General features: G+C 33.8%; 2 protein-coding genes across 2 annotated transcripts; both read left to right on the top strand.

Moving 5' to 3' along the window:
- The first annotated feature begins 702 nt into the window (after positions 1–702).
- On the top strand, positions 703–5806 carry LOC127118167 (uncharacterized protein PB18E9.04c). The gene is made up of 5 exons (XM_051048324.1): positions 703–1148; positions 1758–1875; positions 3371–3485; positions 3900–4994; positions 5265–5806. The coding sequence occupies exons 1-5, from the start codon at positions 941–943 to the stop codon at positions 5544–5546; spliced, it is 1818 nt and encodes a 605-aa protein (XP_050904281.1). The 5' UTR covers positions 703–940; the 3' UTR covers positions 5547–5806.
- An 855-nt stretch (positions 5807–6661) lies between these two features.
- On the top strand, positions 6662–7516 carry LOC127121126 (uncharacterized). Its single transcript, XM_051051715.1, has 3 exons — positions 6662–7010; positions 7094–7161; positions 7253–7516. The coding sequence occupies exons 1-3, from the start codon at positions 6762–6764 to the stop codon at positions 7410–7412; spliced, it is 477 nt and encodes a 158-aa protein (XP_050907672.1). The 5' UTR covers positions 6662–6761; the 3' UTR covers positions 7413–7516.
- The last annotated feature ends 6581 nt before the right edge of the window (positions 7517–14097 follow it).

The raw sequence follows: 14097 nt of genomic DNA on the forward strand, positions 1-14097 counted from the left end.
AAATAAATAAAAGAACACTTTTCAAAAAAGGGTAAATCAGGAAGGAAAAAGTTGTTAGATAGAAAATGAAACCGAACTCTTTCTTCGGTTCTCCTTTTATATTAAAGTCAACAACCAATGCATTAATTTATTATAATAATGAATTAATATTAATTCAAAACCAACCGTACAAAGTGAATAATGAAAAGAAATAACTTTGAAGAAGGAAAATAGGGGTTTTTTCAGCTTATATCGAGTAATTTTGTAGATATAATAAAAAAAACTGATTATAATTAACCTATTTTTAACTTTTAGAAAACACAAACATGCAAAAACCGCTTTTAGCTGCGAAGTTTGCATTAGCAATGAGTGCAGGGTTGTGAAGTCACCCTTGGAAAAACATATAATGAAAAAAACAGTTATAACTGATTACAAAAATATAAAAATAACGGAAAGGCACAAATTAAAAATTTAAATTTGGTGGTAAGAAATCTTAATAGACTTTTCAATTCGAATAATTAGTGTCTGCAGTTGTGCGTAGATGATATCTAATTTCTATTAAAAAATAGATGATAAGAGAATTTTTAAATTTTCTTAAGTTTTTTTAGTAGAGTCTGATTCTTTATTATAAGATTAATTTATGTAATTACAAAAAAGGATAGAATAAAAAGAATATTTTGGTGATTAAAAATTATAATATAGTTGTAACTAATTGATGAAATCAAGCCAACCATGTAACGTAGTATTCAAGTGATAGAAACACGTAACGTAACGACAACAACTGCACATCATCTATTCTCTCCTTCCTCCACCACCCTCTTCCTCAATTCCACGAATGCCACTCTCACTTTCATCTTTCTCACGTTTTCTCAATTCGAACTTTCTAGAACCCCACTCACACTCACACTCCCTCTATCTTCACCACTAAGCCTGAAATTTTCTAATTACCAACATTTTCGGAATGAGTCGTAGTTTCAGAGCTTCGGAATCGCAAATGCTAACTGCGGTGAGGCAGAGGCGTCGTCAATTGGGGATTTCCAGATCGTCTTCGTTTTTTGTTGATAAAGATGACGAGCTTGCGTTGTTTAATCAGATGATGAATTGCGAGAATGAGAATGACGATCTTCTGTTACGAGATTCTAATGAAGAATTCGTTGATTCTGCATTAGGTAAATGCTAATAAGGAAATTAATTAGGTAGTGTGTTTAGTGCGTTAATTTTGTGTATAGATAGATAGATAGATGATTTAGTAATTAATTTTATTAATTATATTTAGGGATAAATTTAGTATATATATATATATATATATATATATATATATATATATATATATATATATATATATATATATATATAAACACATTTTGAAATGAAGAGCACTATTTTGATGTGAAGGTTATGGTTTTTGTTGTTCATCATGTTGATCAAGGTTTTAAATAACGATCACGAGTGTAAAGAATTTTGCGAGTTTGGACGTATAAATGTTGCGATATTGATTGCAGTCGTTGCGGTGTGAATTAACTATAATTTATTTTTCATGAATTAAGGTGTCTGTATCGGCATCTTCCAATACTGTTTTGTCGTTGGCGGTAATAGACCATTTTTTAAAACCTTGATGTTGATGATTATTATGCATGGTAGTTTTTTTTTTGTGGTGAATTTATGTTTTGTAGTTTTAGGTGGATGATGGCGGAGAATTGAAAAACCATTTGTTGTTGAATTTGTCTTTGTTGTTGTTGACTTGTTGGTATCTTTTGTGTTTTTTTTGTGTGTTGAAGGCTCTAATCTGAGGACTTCTTCCTTATTTAACATTTCATCATCAACTGAAGCTCCTGTCCGTAAGACTGGTGCGGATGATTTTCTCAATTCTGAAACTGATAAGAATGACTATGAGTGGTATGTGTTTGTTCCTTGTACCTTTCTTTGCCTTTTTCGTCTTTATTTTTTTATGAAATATTTGTGATAATGGATTTCTGTTTTGGTAATTAGTGTAATAGTGCAGCTTGAAGGTTGTTTTTTAGTTGGATAAATGATTGTAGAATGTGGTTTCTATATTCAGAGAAAGTTAAGTTTTTACGGTTGATATTAGCTCATACTTTCTTTGGTACTTTTACTTATGTGGTATGAGGATTTCAACTTTTTCTTTGATCTCTCACATTAAAGGGAAGGCAAAAAATAAAGAAAATGTAAGAGATGTCTGGTCATTTTCTTCAATTTGCTGGTAAAAATTTAACAATGGCAATTAGTTTGGAAGTTTCCATTTATTTTCTATTGCCCCGTGAGTATAGGTGTAGGTAGCACTCGTTATCATTAACATTAAAGTCCTTCATCTTACTTAAGCAAATTAAAAGCCAAAGCTTATTCCTTTAAATAGTAATATAGGGTCCAATGATATAGCATGTTCTTTCCAATAAAATATGGTGTTAACTATTATCTGTTAATAGTTAACATCTGCGGTAATTACGACTCTTTATATATTAAGGGGGCATTGTTTCATTATTGTGCCATGTTACTTGATCTTTGACTGTTAACGCGGACAGGGGTTAGAATAGAAGTATTGGTAATTCTATGTGGTTAAATGATGACAAAATGCCTTCAATACATTCATGGGACTTGGGAAATAAGATGTGTGACGGGAACTGTTATTCAGTACTCAAGTTTTAGGATAAGTTTCTCTAAATATTCAAATTTCACAATTAACTGTGCATCTACCCTCTGTTTAGTTTTAAATATATCATCTTATCTTACTAGCAATCAAAAGTGGGTGAAACCTTGTGCAATCACAATTAAGCTAGTTTAGAGGATAATTTTCTTGGGTTTTCCCGTTTTAGTATTATTATGATATGATGATATGGACAAAATTTCTAAATGCCATCTTGTATTCGTAACTTGAAGTTTAGAAGATAATGTTTTTTTAGAAGATAATGGTTACTTTATTTATAGAAAAACTGTAGCTCGGTGGCCAGTGCCCCCATGCTCACTGGCTTAAAAAGACATTGTTAGAAATTACAGGTTTGTTAGTATTGGGAAATCAGCTTAATTTCATTATTTGTGCTATTATGTTACTGTTGTCATTTTTGTTACTAATATTATTCTTATTCTAATAATGGGGAAAGAATGGGTCTGTACTTGCGGAAAAAAGAAAACTAATACTACAAAGTTCTAGTATTGAGTGAAACTTAAATGTATGATCTATGTAGTCAACTCTGGAATAAAGTTTGGTAGTTTTGTTGTACAAAGGTTCTTGCGTAGACATTTGTGTATCTGAAGCAACGAGAAATAAATGAATAAACACTATTATAATTTTTTTTGACATGCTCGAATTTTTATTTAAGATGTAAAAAAGTGATTTATGTCCAATTGGGGCTCAACATACTTATTATCTTTTCAGGCTTCTAACTCCTCCTGGGACTCCTCTTTTTCCTTCTTTGGAGATGGAAACTAAAAAAACTGTTATGAGTCAGCTCAGTGCTTCAACCACAAGTCCCGTGCCATTAAAATCTAGAGTAAGCAAATTAACAAAATCTTTTGGATCACGCACGTCATGGTCTATCGGAGATGTTTTCTTTTACATTGGATTTGAGTACACTAATGAAATTATACTTTTTGCATTAAGTTCCTGGTTTTGAGGAATTGTAGTTTTTGTCTCATTTGCAAGGATGCCTCTGTTGCTATATTGATTATCTCTTTTTGTTGTCTGCTCCTTTGTTTCATATTCTTTTTCCTCCTTTTCCGCTGTAAATTATTTCTGTATGAATAAGTTTCTTCTTTTATGAATAAATCATATTTTGTTTTAATATTTGTAGGGAATATATTAGTAAATTGATAACTCTTGATTTTAAACTCTTGCTGTGATAAAATTATTAAACAATTATTTTATGCTTGCAGAAGTCATTCTTGAATTTATTTTATGGTTGTAGATGGCAAATCGTCCACCGGAGCATAGTAGAAGGAACAACTTGGTTTCTAAACAAGCTTCTTCTCCTGGGTTGACTGCTTCAGGTGGTGGAACCAGGAGGCCTTCATCATCAGGGAATCCAGGATCAAGACCTGCAACTCCCACGGGACGGTCAACATTAACCACATCTTCAAAGTCATCTAGACCTTCAACACCTACTTCCCGGACATCAATACCTTCAACTAGGACAATGGTAGCTGCGGCAAAGCCCACTGTTCCTTCTGTTAAGACTACAGTTCCTGTCACGAAGACTATTACAGTTCCTGCAACTAAACCAACAGCTCCTGTCATCAAGACTACTAAAGTTCCTGCAGCCAGACCCATGGTCCCTTCTAGGTCTTCAACACCCTTGTCAAGAACTACTACAAGATCTTCAACACCGACCAGCAGGCCTACCTTATCTAACTCCAGGCCTACCTTATCTAACTCCAGGCCTGCATCAAGGGCATCAACACCTACCCGGCGACCATCCACACCATCAAATGTGCCAACCATCTCTGCTCCTTCAGTTAAGACTTCTTCAATACCCAAGCCAGCTCCAGCCTTGTTGAAGCAGCCAATACCGTCACGTGGAACTTCACCAACAGCAATATCAAGACCATGGAAGCCATCTGAAATGCCTAACTTTTCACTCGACGCTCCCCCCAATTTGAGGACAACACTTTCGGAAAGGTCAGTTTCAGCTACAAGGGGAAGACCTGGAGCACCCTCAGCACGCTCTTCGTCTATTGAGCCTGCTTCTAGCGGCAGACCAAAGAGGCAATCGTGTTCTCCTTCTAGAGGACGGCCCACCAACGGCATTTCTCATACAAGTGGAAGCTCTATGCCTGCTGTTAATCGTGGTTATTCCAAAGCGAATGACAAAGTCAGTCCTGCTGCAATGGGTACCAAAATGGTTGAGAGGGTAATAAATATGAGGAAACTAGCACCTCCTAAGATGGATGTCAAAAACTCTCCCCGCAGTAATCTATCTGGCAAGTCATCTTCATCTCCAGATAGCTCTGGTTTTGGACGAACACTCTCGAAGAAATCCTTGGATATGGCTATTAGGCATATGGTATGCATATGTGAATTTCGTATTTTTCTTCCATCAGTTCAGAATAAATTTGTAATGCACCTCCTGCATAGTGTCAATCACTACTCTTGTATAAAATACTGTAGAATGCTATATATAATCACTTATTCCCTTTCTGGATGCTTAGTGTTTCAAGATTACTTTCAAGTTCCTCAATTAGTGTTTGTCTCACTTCATTCTTTTCTATTAACTATTGCATTAACATTTTTGTATTTCCCCCCTTAATTATTTCAATTGTTTCTCTTTGAACAGGATATAAGAAAAAGGGTTCCAGGCAATACGCGACCATTGATGACAAACATTCCAGCTTCTGCAATGTATAGTGTGCGATCAGGACATCAGCGAAGCATGAATGTTAGCGCCTCGGGTTCTCCACATGCAACTAGCAGTAATGCTGGTTCTGAAACAAGTGTAAACCAAAATGGTCTTTACTCAGATAATAGTGAAATAGATTATTATGATATGGTGAGTGACAGAGGTGTTCAATCTCCTGCCAGTGTGCGGGGCAGGTACAATTACAAACCATCATACTGAGTTTTATAGATTGTGGATTTTCATTGGAGCTACCATTCTTCTATTGATGTAAAGTTCATTGGAAATGACTACAATACAACCTTGTGTATTTGAGGGTAATTGTTATATGTAGAATTGTAGATCAGCTATATCCTGAAATGGTAGTTGTTTAATTCAATACCATGTTATTTCACACGAAAAGTCTAAATCTGTGTATGGAAACCTTGAAGGATTAGTTCTATAAATGGATTCGTTTATAATGCTAAAATAGCAATTCACAATAGTATCTTGTAGGATTAGTTTTACAGTAACTGATTAAGGGATGTCTACTTTGTTGGGATATATATATATATATATATATATATATATATATATATATATATATATATATATATATATATATATATATATTTGATGAAAATAATTAATAATTATATATGTCATATTAGGGTTTAAATTTCAAATCCAGATAGATGAGTTGGTTTAAAAAATGCAAATTAGAGTTAGATTGGTTCCGATAACTGGTTCATTGGTCGCATTGACAAAATTAATTATTTTTAGTTTGTTGCTTTTGGGGTGTGTTATATACAAAATATTTTTTTGTGAAAGACAGAAAACATAATGTCACCAAAAATAAGTTTAAAGTAAATAAAAGATGAACTCTCTTATTTATAATAATATTAAATTATTACTTTTTCCAATCAAATTAAGTAAATCTAAGAGATGACTAAATAAGTAAACAATTTATAAAATCTATCTCTAATGATTTAATTATCGCATTATAGATCTGGAACGGATCAACAATAAAAGCATAAAGATTCATTTTTTAATACTTTGTGCATATATTATTTTATGTATTTTATAAGACTTACTTTATATATACTTAATACTATCAAAATTGATCTTTTAATTGTTTAATTGGCAAAATCTCTTTAGATATATCATTCATACAGCGTTTTAAAAATTATATATATAATATATTTTTACTCAAATATTTCAGTTAACACCTTGAAAATCTACTTATTTTGAATAAGGTCCCATATCACTAGGAAACAGAAAAAAAATCTTCACCGTAAATCATATCTTGTATAACTTCAAAGTTATATTTAGCTGCCACACGCCCCTTATATATACCTTCTTAACTGTTTTTTCAATTCATATTTTAGACTAAACCAGCACAGTTTCATACTCCATCAAATAGAACATACCCTTTGTTCTCTTAGCCTCTCAAGAACCATGAAGTGCAGATATTTTGCAAAAGAGGAAAGCGATCTCGTTGATACCATGGTAACTAGTGATAACGATGATGCTACTAAGAGATTGAAGGATACAAAGCTTGATGCAAGATTCTTGTCCTTTCTTGAGAAAGATGATTCATTTCTCACTCCATGGAGTTGGAATCCCAATGCTTTCAAGAATAAGAGTGCTTCTACCAAAGAAAAAGAGTACCTTTCTTTTCATCCTGAATCATATTTCAATTTTCAGGTAATTTTTTTATCAACTATCTTCAAGATTTGAATTCACTCTCATGTTAATCTTGGTTTTCTAATAACATGCTATACTTTCAGATTATTGACGAAAAGATTCAGAACGAAAATGCTCAAGAAAATTATAAGCAATGCTCATCTTCTGCAAGGTAACGTGTGAATGAAGACATCTTGTTTCCAAATTTTTATGATTACTTGAATTTTTTTTGTTCTGATTACTTTTCTTTTTTGAATTTTCAGATCATGTTCAAAAGATTCGTATCCAGCTCCACTCAATCTTGTGATCACAAAAGCACCAACTTACCTTCCAGTATCTTATTATTATAGGAACATGAAGTGTAATAGATCAAAGAAGCATGGTGGTGCCATTCTCAAAGATCCAAAGTTCATTCGGGTGTGATTTAACAAAGAAGAATAGTATGCTAGGGTTTCAATTTAATTTAGTAGAGATTAAACTTATTTCAGAAACATTTAATTCATTTTAATATGGTTCGGTGTTCTAGCGTATGATTATTGTAGAACTGATTTTGACTTGAAATATATGGATATGAAACTTTTGTGTCATTTTTAAATTAATTATCTTGGCTTGAGCTATCTTGGTATATATATTTACATATGCTATAGTTTTCTCTTTTTAAATTGTTAAAGAACATCAGATGACATTATGGGTCATGATCTGTAACTTTAATCATGATTTTAATAACCATAACAATAACAATTTTTATTTTTATATAAAAAAAGTCATTAGCATTTGATACAATTAAATAAATTAGTTTATGAAAAAAATTTCCCTTAACAATTTATATTTATAAGTGTCATGTGAAAAATCTTTATTTAATAAGAAGTTTTCTTAAAAATTGAATAGAGCACGAGATGATTGGATTTTTTTTAGACTTTAACATCGGTTCCATTGCCAAAAGCCTCGGATTTCTATTCCATGCGCAACAAAGTTCAATAGGACGAGACCCATTTATTCTATTTATTATATCAAGTCTAAGATATAAATACTTTCGTAAAGAGTTTTCTGGTACGCAATCTCTAATCTATATTTTCAATACGATTATGTCAAATCCTAAACTGATTTGGATGTTGGAGTGTTAACCATACATGTATTTCTTTAGATCCACCGTATCGGAGATTAACAACGTCGATTCGAGATTGACGCCGATCAACAATGTCGATTTAAGATCAACATTCTCGATCTAAGGAGCACCATGATCGCAACCTATTATCCACACCATAACATCGCAAAATCGTCGTTGAAGCTTCGGAACTTCTGTGATTTAATCCATTTTTGGTTCGGGAACAGATTAGTAGCGCCGTCTATAGGAACCGACTTTAGATTCCTGCGATTTCCAAGATTCCATGTTCGATTCTTAGATCTGAAAGTATCACAGATGAAAAAAAATTGAAGTCTCAAGAAGCTATAATCTCAGATCTATGTCGTTTGGATCCATTAAACCTTAATCTGAAACCGATCGATTGTTCACATCGATCTTGAGCCATCGCAAAGAGATGTCGGCGGGCGCCGACAGATCTCTGGAGTTCTAAACGACTTGGCTCAGGTCAGATCTAGGTCGGTCAGAAGCCTCAATCATTCGTCCTAGACGAAGCTCGCGGGTGAAAGTACGTAGACTCAGATCCACATTTAGACTCGCAAGGCCAAGTGACGTTTTAGGTCCGCACCTGCCGAATAGACCTCTAAGTAGACCTCTTAAAATCCGAGTCAGAATTCACCATGGGTCCAGATAAAAGCAAAAGAAACCACTTCCAGGAGATACGGTGACACAAATGATGTTGTGACCGATCAACACCAGATGTCTCATCATCGTAACGACGACAACCCAATCCTGGACAATCAACAAAGCTTTGGGATTGTAGAATGATCAGGGAGTTACGTTATGGAGTGCAGTCCCGAACGTGGGGTAACTCTGGGAATCAAAAGATTGTTTGAGTATCTAGTCGATGTAGTAAGTATGAGCCATATGGCCCTCCATAGGTTGGGGAAGTTCTAACACCCCTGACCTGATTCCCAAATAGAAATCGAGAGACTAGTCAGGGTGAAAGTCATGAAAAAGGACGACATGTGTTTGATGGAACATACCAGGGGATAACTACCCATGAGAGTTTGCATGATACAAAGTCGTAAGAGCTTCGAGGATCTGTCGGTCACCACAAATGTCAATCAGAACCCCCAGCCTCCAACCTCAAGTGAAATATCCAAGCATCTCGGATGTACTAAGGTAGATCTGACTCTAAGAGGCCGGTCCAATTTGAACTTGGGGAGCTAAGCCAGACGCATTCAATAAAGTCCGGATAGTCGTAGTCGTCCATCAGAAACTAAACACCCCAACAATTGGGAATCCGATCCTTCAAATCAGTCGACCACCAAGTCATCCGGACAACACCTTTGACGTCGAGCGATCGGTATACACTTGCGTTCGATCGCAAGATTTAATTAATGTATTTATAAGTCAAATATATAATAGTGAAATTATGTGTGTGTGTGTATATATATATATATATATATATATATATATATATATATATATATATATATATATATATATATATATGTATATATATATATATATATATAGACACACACCACACACACACACACACACATACACACGCACGCACGCACACACACACATACCCTCTGATATTATACTTTTGATGTTCTGCTTTCTTCCTTGTTCATTTTTCTGGGCATCAAAACGTGATTGCATGCCGCAACGAAACCATGGTAAACCAATGTTGTTGACACTCGACTTCGTATTACAAGGGTGATGTCGGAGACGTTTTATCTGTCTGACTCAAACAATCAAAACCCCTGAGTGCCTTGCACACACACACACACACACGCACGCACACACACACACGCACACACACACATACCCTTTGATATTATACTTTTGATGTTCTGCTTTCTTCCTTGTTCATTTTTCTGGGCATCAAAACGTGATTGCATGCCGCAACGAAACCATGATAAACCAATGTTGTTGACACTCGACTTCGTATTACAAGGGTGATGTCGGAGACGTTTTATCTGTCTGACTCAAACAATCAAAACCCCTGAGTGCCTTGCACACCTAAAGATTCCATGGGTGTTATCGGAGACACTTTGCTCGTCCGACCTAAGCTATCAAAACCCCTTAGCGCTGAGTGCGCCTTCGAAGTCTAACAATGTTGTCAGAGGCGCTTTGTTCGTACAACTACAAAAATCAATTCCTCATCGGGCCATTACGTGCCTCCTTAGTCCATGAGAGCTATCAGAGACGATTTATACCTCCGGCTACAATAATCAATTCCCATATGGGTGTTGTCGGAGACACTTTGTACGTCCTAATACAATGTTCAAATACCATCTATCAAAGAAATACACACATTTTGCATAGCTGATGCACCCCCTGCCGGACGAGGGAGAAGCTAGAAAGTTCATAAGGGAGTCTGCAGCAGCCACATCGACGGAAAAGCTCCCGCTCATAAGATATTAAGAGCAGAGTATTGATGGCCTACGCTATTGAAATATAACATCACCTTCGTTAAAAAATGTGATTCATGTCAGAGGCATGCCAACCTTCACCCAACAAAGTTTCTCCAATCGGTGACCTTATACTGGCCATTCTACCAATGGGGCATGTATATCTTGGGCATGTTCCCCTTGGTACCAGGTCAATTAAAATTCCTGATAGAGACAGAGAAAGTGACTAAGATAACGATAAAAAGAGTATAATGTTTTTATTAACAAGGGATTATGTATCGATACGGCCTCCCTAGCATAATTGTCTCAAACAATGGGACCTAATTCACCAGCACCATGGTCACTGGCTTCTGTAAAGAATTGGGTGTGCAGACAAAATCCATGTATGTGGTACACAAACACGCCAACGGCCAGGATGAATCATCGAACAAAGTAATCCTTAAAGGACTCAAGAAGAAACTTGATGACGTCGAAGGTGTATGGGCGTAACTACTCTATACAATAATTTGGTTGTACCATACCACACCATAATCCACTACCAAGGAAATCCCGTTTTCCATGGTTTATAGGACATATACAACGTTTCTCGTCAAGATCAAGATACCATCATGGTGGCGAACCCATTTCAATGAAGATACAAACGAGATATGTCTAAAATATGTTGCGTACCTGATCGACGATCTAAGAGAAGCCTCGCACATCGAAGGGTTTGCTGGCAAAGACATGGCCAAAAGAAGGTAAACTCCAAGGTAAAGTCGAGGGAGATGCAAGAGAGAGATCTAGTGCTAAAGGAATTGGTCATACTCGCACATCAGTGGAAGTTTCAATCTAATTGGGAAGGACCATATCGCATATACCAGAAACTCCCACACGGAGCGTACAAGTTATTGGAGCTTGAATGACCACTTCTACCCAGAACTTGGAACGCCCTTCATCTCTGATATTATTATAGTTAGAATTAACTACAACTCTTCATGAAACATTGTGGCCATGTAAACTTTAAAAATCATTTAAGAGTTTAATTTTCGCCAAACTCCCTCTTTAAAATGTATTTTATGCTGGACAACATAGTGAAGATCCTTGTTGCTCCTTATGGATATATACATTATGTTAGACTTTGTAGTGAAGATCCTTGTCGCCCCTCAAGGTGATATACATTATGCTGAACTTCATTGTCAAGATCCTCACCGCCCCTCGAGGCGATATACATTATGTCGGGCTTCATAACGAAGATCCTTTCCACCCCTCGTGGCGATATACATTATGTTGGACTTCATAACAAAGGTCCTTGTATGTATATATATATATATATATATATATATATATATATATATATATATATATATATATATATATATGTGTGTGTGTGTATATATATATATATATATATATATATATATATATATATATATATATATATATATATATATATATATATATATATATATATATATATATATATATGTGTGTGTGTGTGTGTATATATATATATATATATATATATATATATATATATATATATATATATATATATATATATATATATATACACACACACATATATATATATATATATATATATATATATATATATATATATATATATATGGAGTTTCGGTTAGTTGGTAAAAATATATTTTTTAAATCTATTTATAATAAGTTATAATATTGGAAATTCTTATTAAATATTTATTCAGGTGTAATTTTTATTAAATAAAAGTATTACATTATTTAGAAAATAGAATTTTATAAAATAAAATAATGATTGAGATTATTTTAATTATTTAGATATAATTAGAGGATTTGACTAAAATAAAATAAAATAGATATTTTATAGTTTTATTATAATTTAGTTTTTTATTAACTAATTATTAGTAGAATTTTATTTAATAAAATAAAAATATATTTTTTTATTATTGAGACTATATATTCTAACGTGAGGTTAGAATTAGGGAAAGATAAAAAAAAACTTTAGGAAACAGATGTGATAATGGAGATTTGGGAAGCAATCGCTCATGAACAAATTTTACTATGTTACGCGAATGTCATAGAGAAAAGCTTGATTATCAGGTAAGGGGGATTGCTTATCGTAAGGTGATTATTTGGGAAGCAGTATGATGAGGGATTTGCAAAAATATCATTTGGTTATTGTTGATAATGTTTATCGATTGAAATTGGGTAATCGAATAAGATTTTGGTTATTGAATGAGATTTTGTTACCGAATGATGAAATTGATGATTTTTTGACACCGTAATTTCTGTTAAACTTAGAATAATGCTCTTTTTGAAAAAATATCGAAAATGTACAGTGTGGAATTATTTATCTATAAATAATCACTTTTTCGTGAGAAAAACACTTTTTTTGTGAAAATCACGTTTTCCTAAAAATCATTTTTTTATATCAAAAATTGATTTTTTTTGGTTCGGACTCGCATGGTGATACAGAGAAGTCGAAAAAAACGGAAAAAAACTAAGTTAAAATAATTATTTTAAATATATTATTAATATTGAGTTAAAAATATGGTTAGAATATCGAGTTAATAATTATTAAGGAAACATAATTATTTTAAAAATTAATATTGAGTTAAAAATTATTATTAATATTGAGTTAATAATCATTTAGATAAAATAATTTAAAAAGCAATAATATTATTAGTATTGAGTCAAACCACCAAATAATAACTACAGTAGAGTTATCACTCATGAATGTTACCCTTTGAGGACTCTTTCGAACCTTTTAGAATAATTTGGATGTTTTAGTGTTGTTTTGCGCTATAGAATGATATAACAACTTTGCTGAGGTGTGGGAATTTTGGCGATTATAAGTATTAAAAATAATTGTTTTATTGTGATTAGTCTGGTGGGACTATGTTGGTGGCCTTTTATTGGCAATGTGTGGTTCGCATATGGAACTACTTTTTGGTGAATAATATTATAAATAATTTTTGGTGGGTTATGTTAAAACTTCTTTTTTTTGGTGAAATGCATGTTTTGCTTGTTCATACTACCATGCATGCATATACATTGGAGTTTGGTGGGACTTTGGTCCATTTTGGTGGCCTCAGATCTATTTGATAAGATGGATGATCTAGTTGAGAGACCAGAGATGGGTCTCAGATCTATTTGGTGGGGATCATCGGTTCAAGTGAGGGACCGAAGTCTGTGGAAGAAATCAGTAACATACCTCTGATATCCATAAAAACTTGGTACCACATGCATATAGGTGATGGAGTTGGTACATGATAGCATTGCATATGTTGAGAATGATTTTTGTATTTGTATTGGTGTATGTGTTTGTCTAGTAATCTTATTGTTGTATTTGTTTATCATCTTATTGCTAAATTTTACCATTATTACTTGTAAGTGTATTCTCACCCCCCCTGTTTGTTATTGTGGCGTCTGTGCTCCTCGGAGTACAGATAACCAAGTACATGAGTAGTTGTTGAGTAAGGAATGATGTTTATGGCCCCTTTTAGATTTTATCATTGAGTCTTAGAGGATTTGCTCGGATATGTAGCACTGGGGATGTGATGTCATTCGTTATTGTGTGATGCTTTTGAAATTCTAGTAGCAGACTATCGATGTCACACTGGATGTT

The sequence above is a fragment of the Lathyrus oleraceus genome, chromosome 2 (genome assembly GCF_024323335.1).
Source record: "Lathyrus oleraceus cultivar Zhongwan6 chromosome 2, CAAS_Psat_ZW6_1.0, whole genome shotgun sequence".
Taxonomy (NCBI): Eukaryota; Viridiplantae; Streptophyta; class Magnoliopsida; order Fabales; family Fabaceae; genus Lathyrus; species Lathyrus oleraceus.

Excerpts from the sequence above, each read along its gene's own strand:
- LOC127118167 (XM_051048324.1), top strand. The coding sequence starts at position 941 with ATGAGTCGTAGTTTCAGAGCTTCGGAATCGCAAATGCTAACTGCGGTG. Across the intron at positions 1,876-3,370 it reads GATAAGAATGACTATGAGTG|GCTTCTAACTCCTCCTGGGA; the intron begins GTATGTGTTTGT and ends TTATCTTTTCAG. Across the intron at positions 3,486-3,899 it reads CCGTGCCATTAAAATCTAGA|ATGGCAAATCGTCCACCGGA; the intron begins GTAAGCAAATTA and ends TTATGGTTGTAG.
- LOC127121126 (XM_051051715.1), top strand. The coding sequence starts at position 6,762 with ATGAAGTGCAGATATTTTGCAAAAGAGGAAAGCGATCTCGTTGATACC. Across the intron at positions 7,011-7,093 it reads AATCATATTTCAATTTTCAG|ATTATTGACGAAAAGATTCA; the intron begins GTAATTTTTTTA and ends CTATACTTTCAG. Across the intron at positions 7,162-7,252 it reads CAATGCTCATCTTCTGCAAG|ATCATGTTCAAAAGATTCGT; the intron begins GTAACGTGTGAA and ends TTGAATTTTCAG.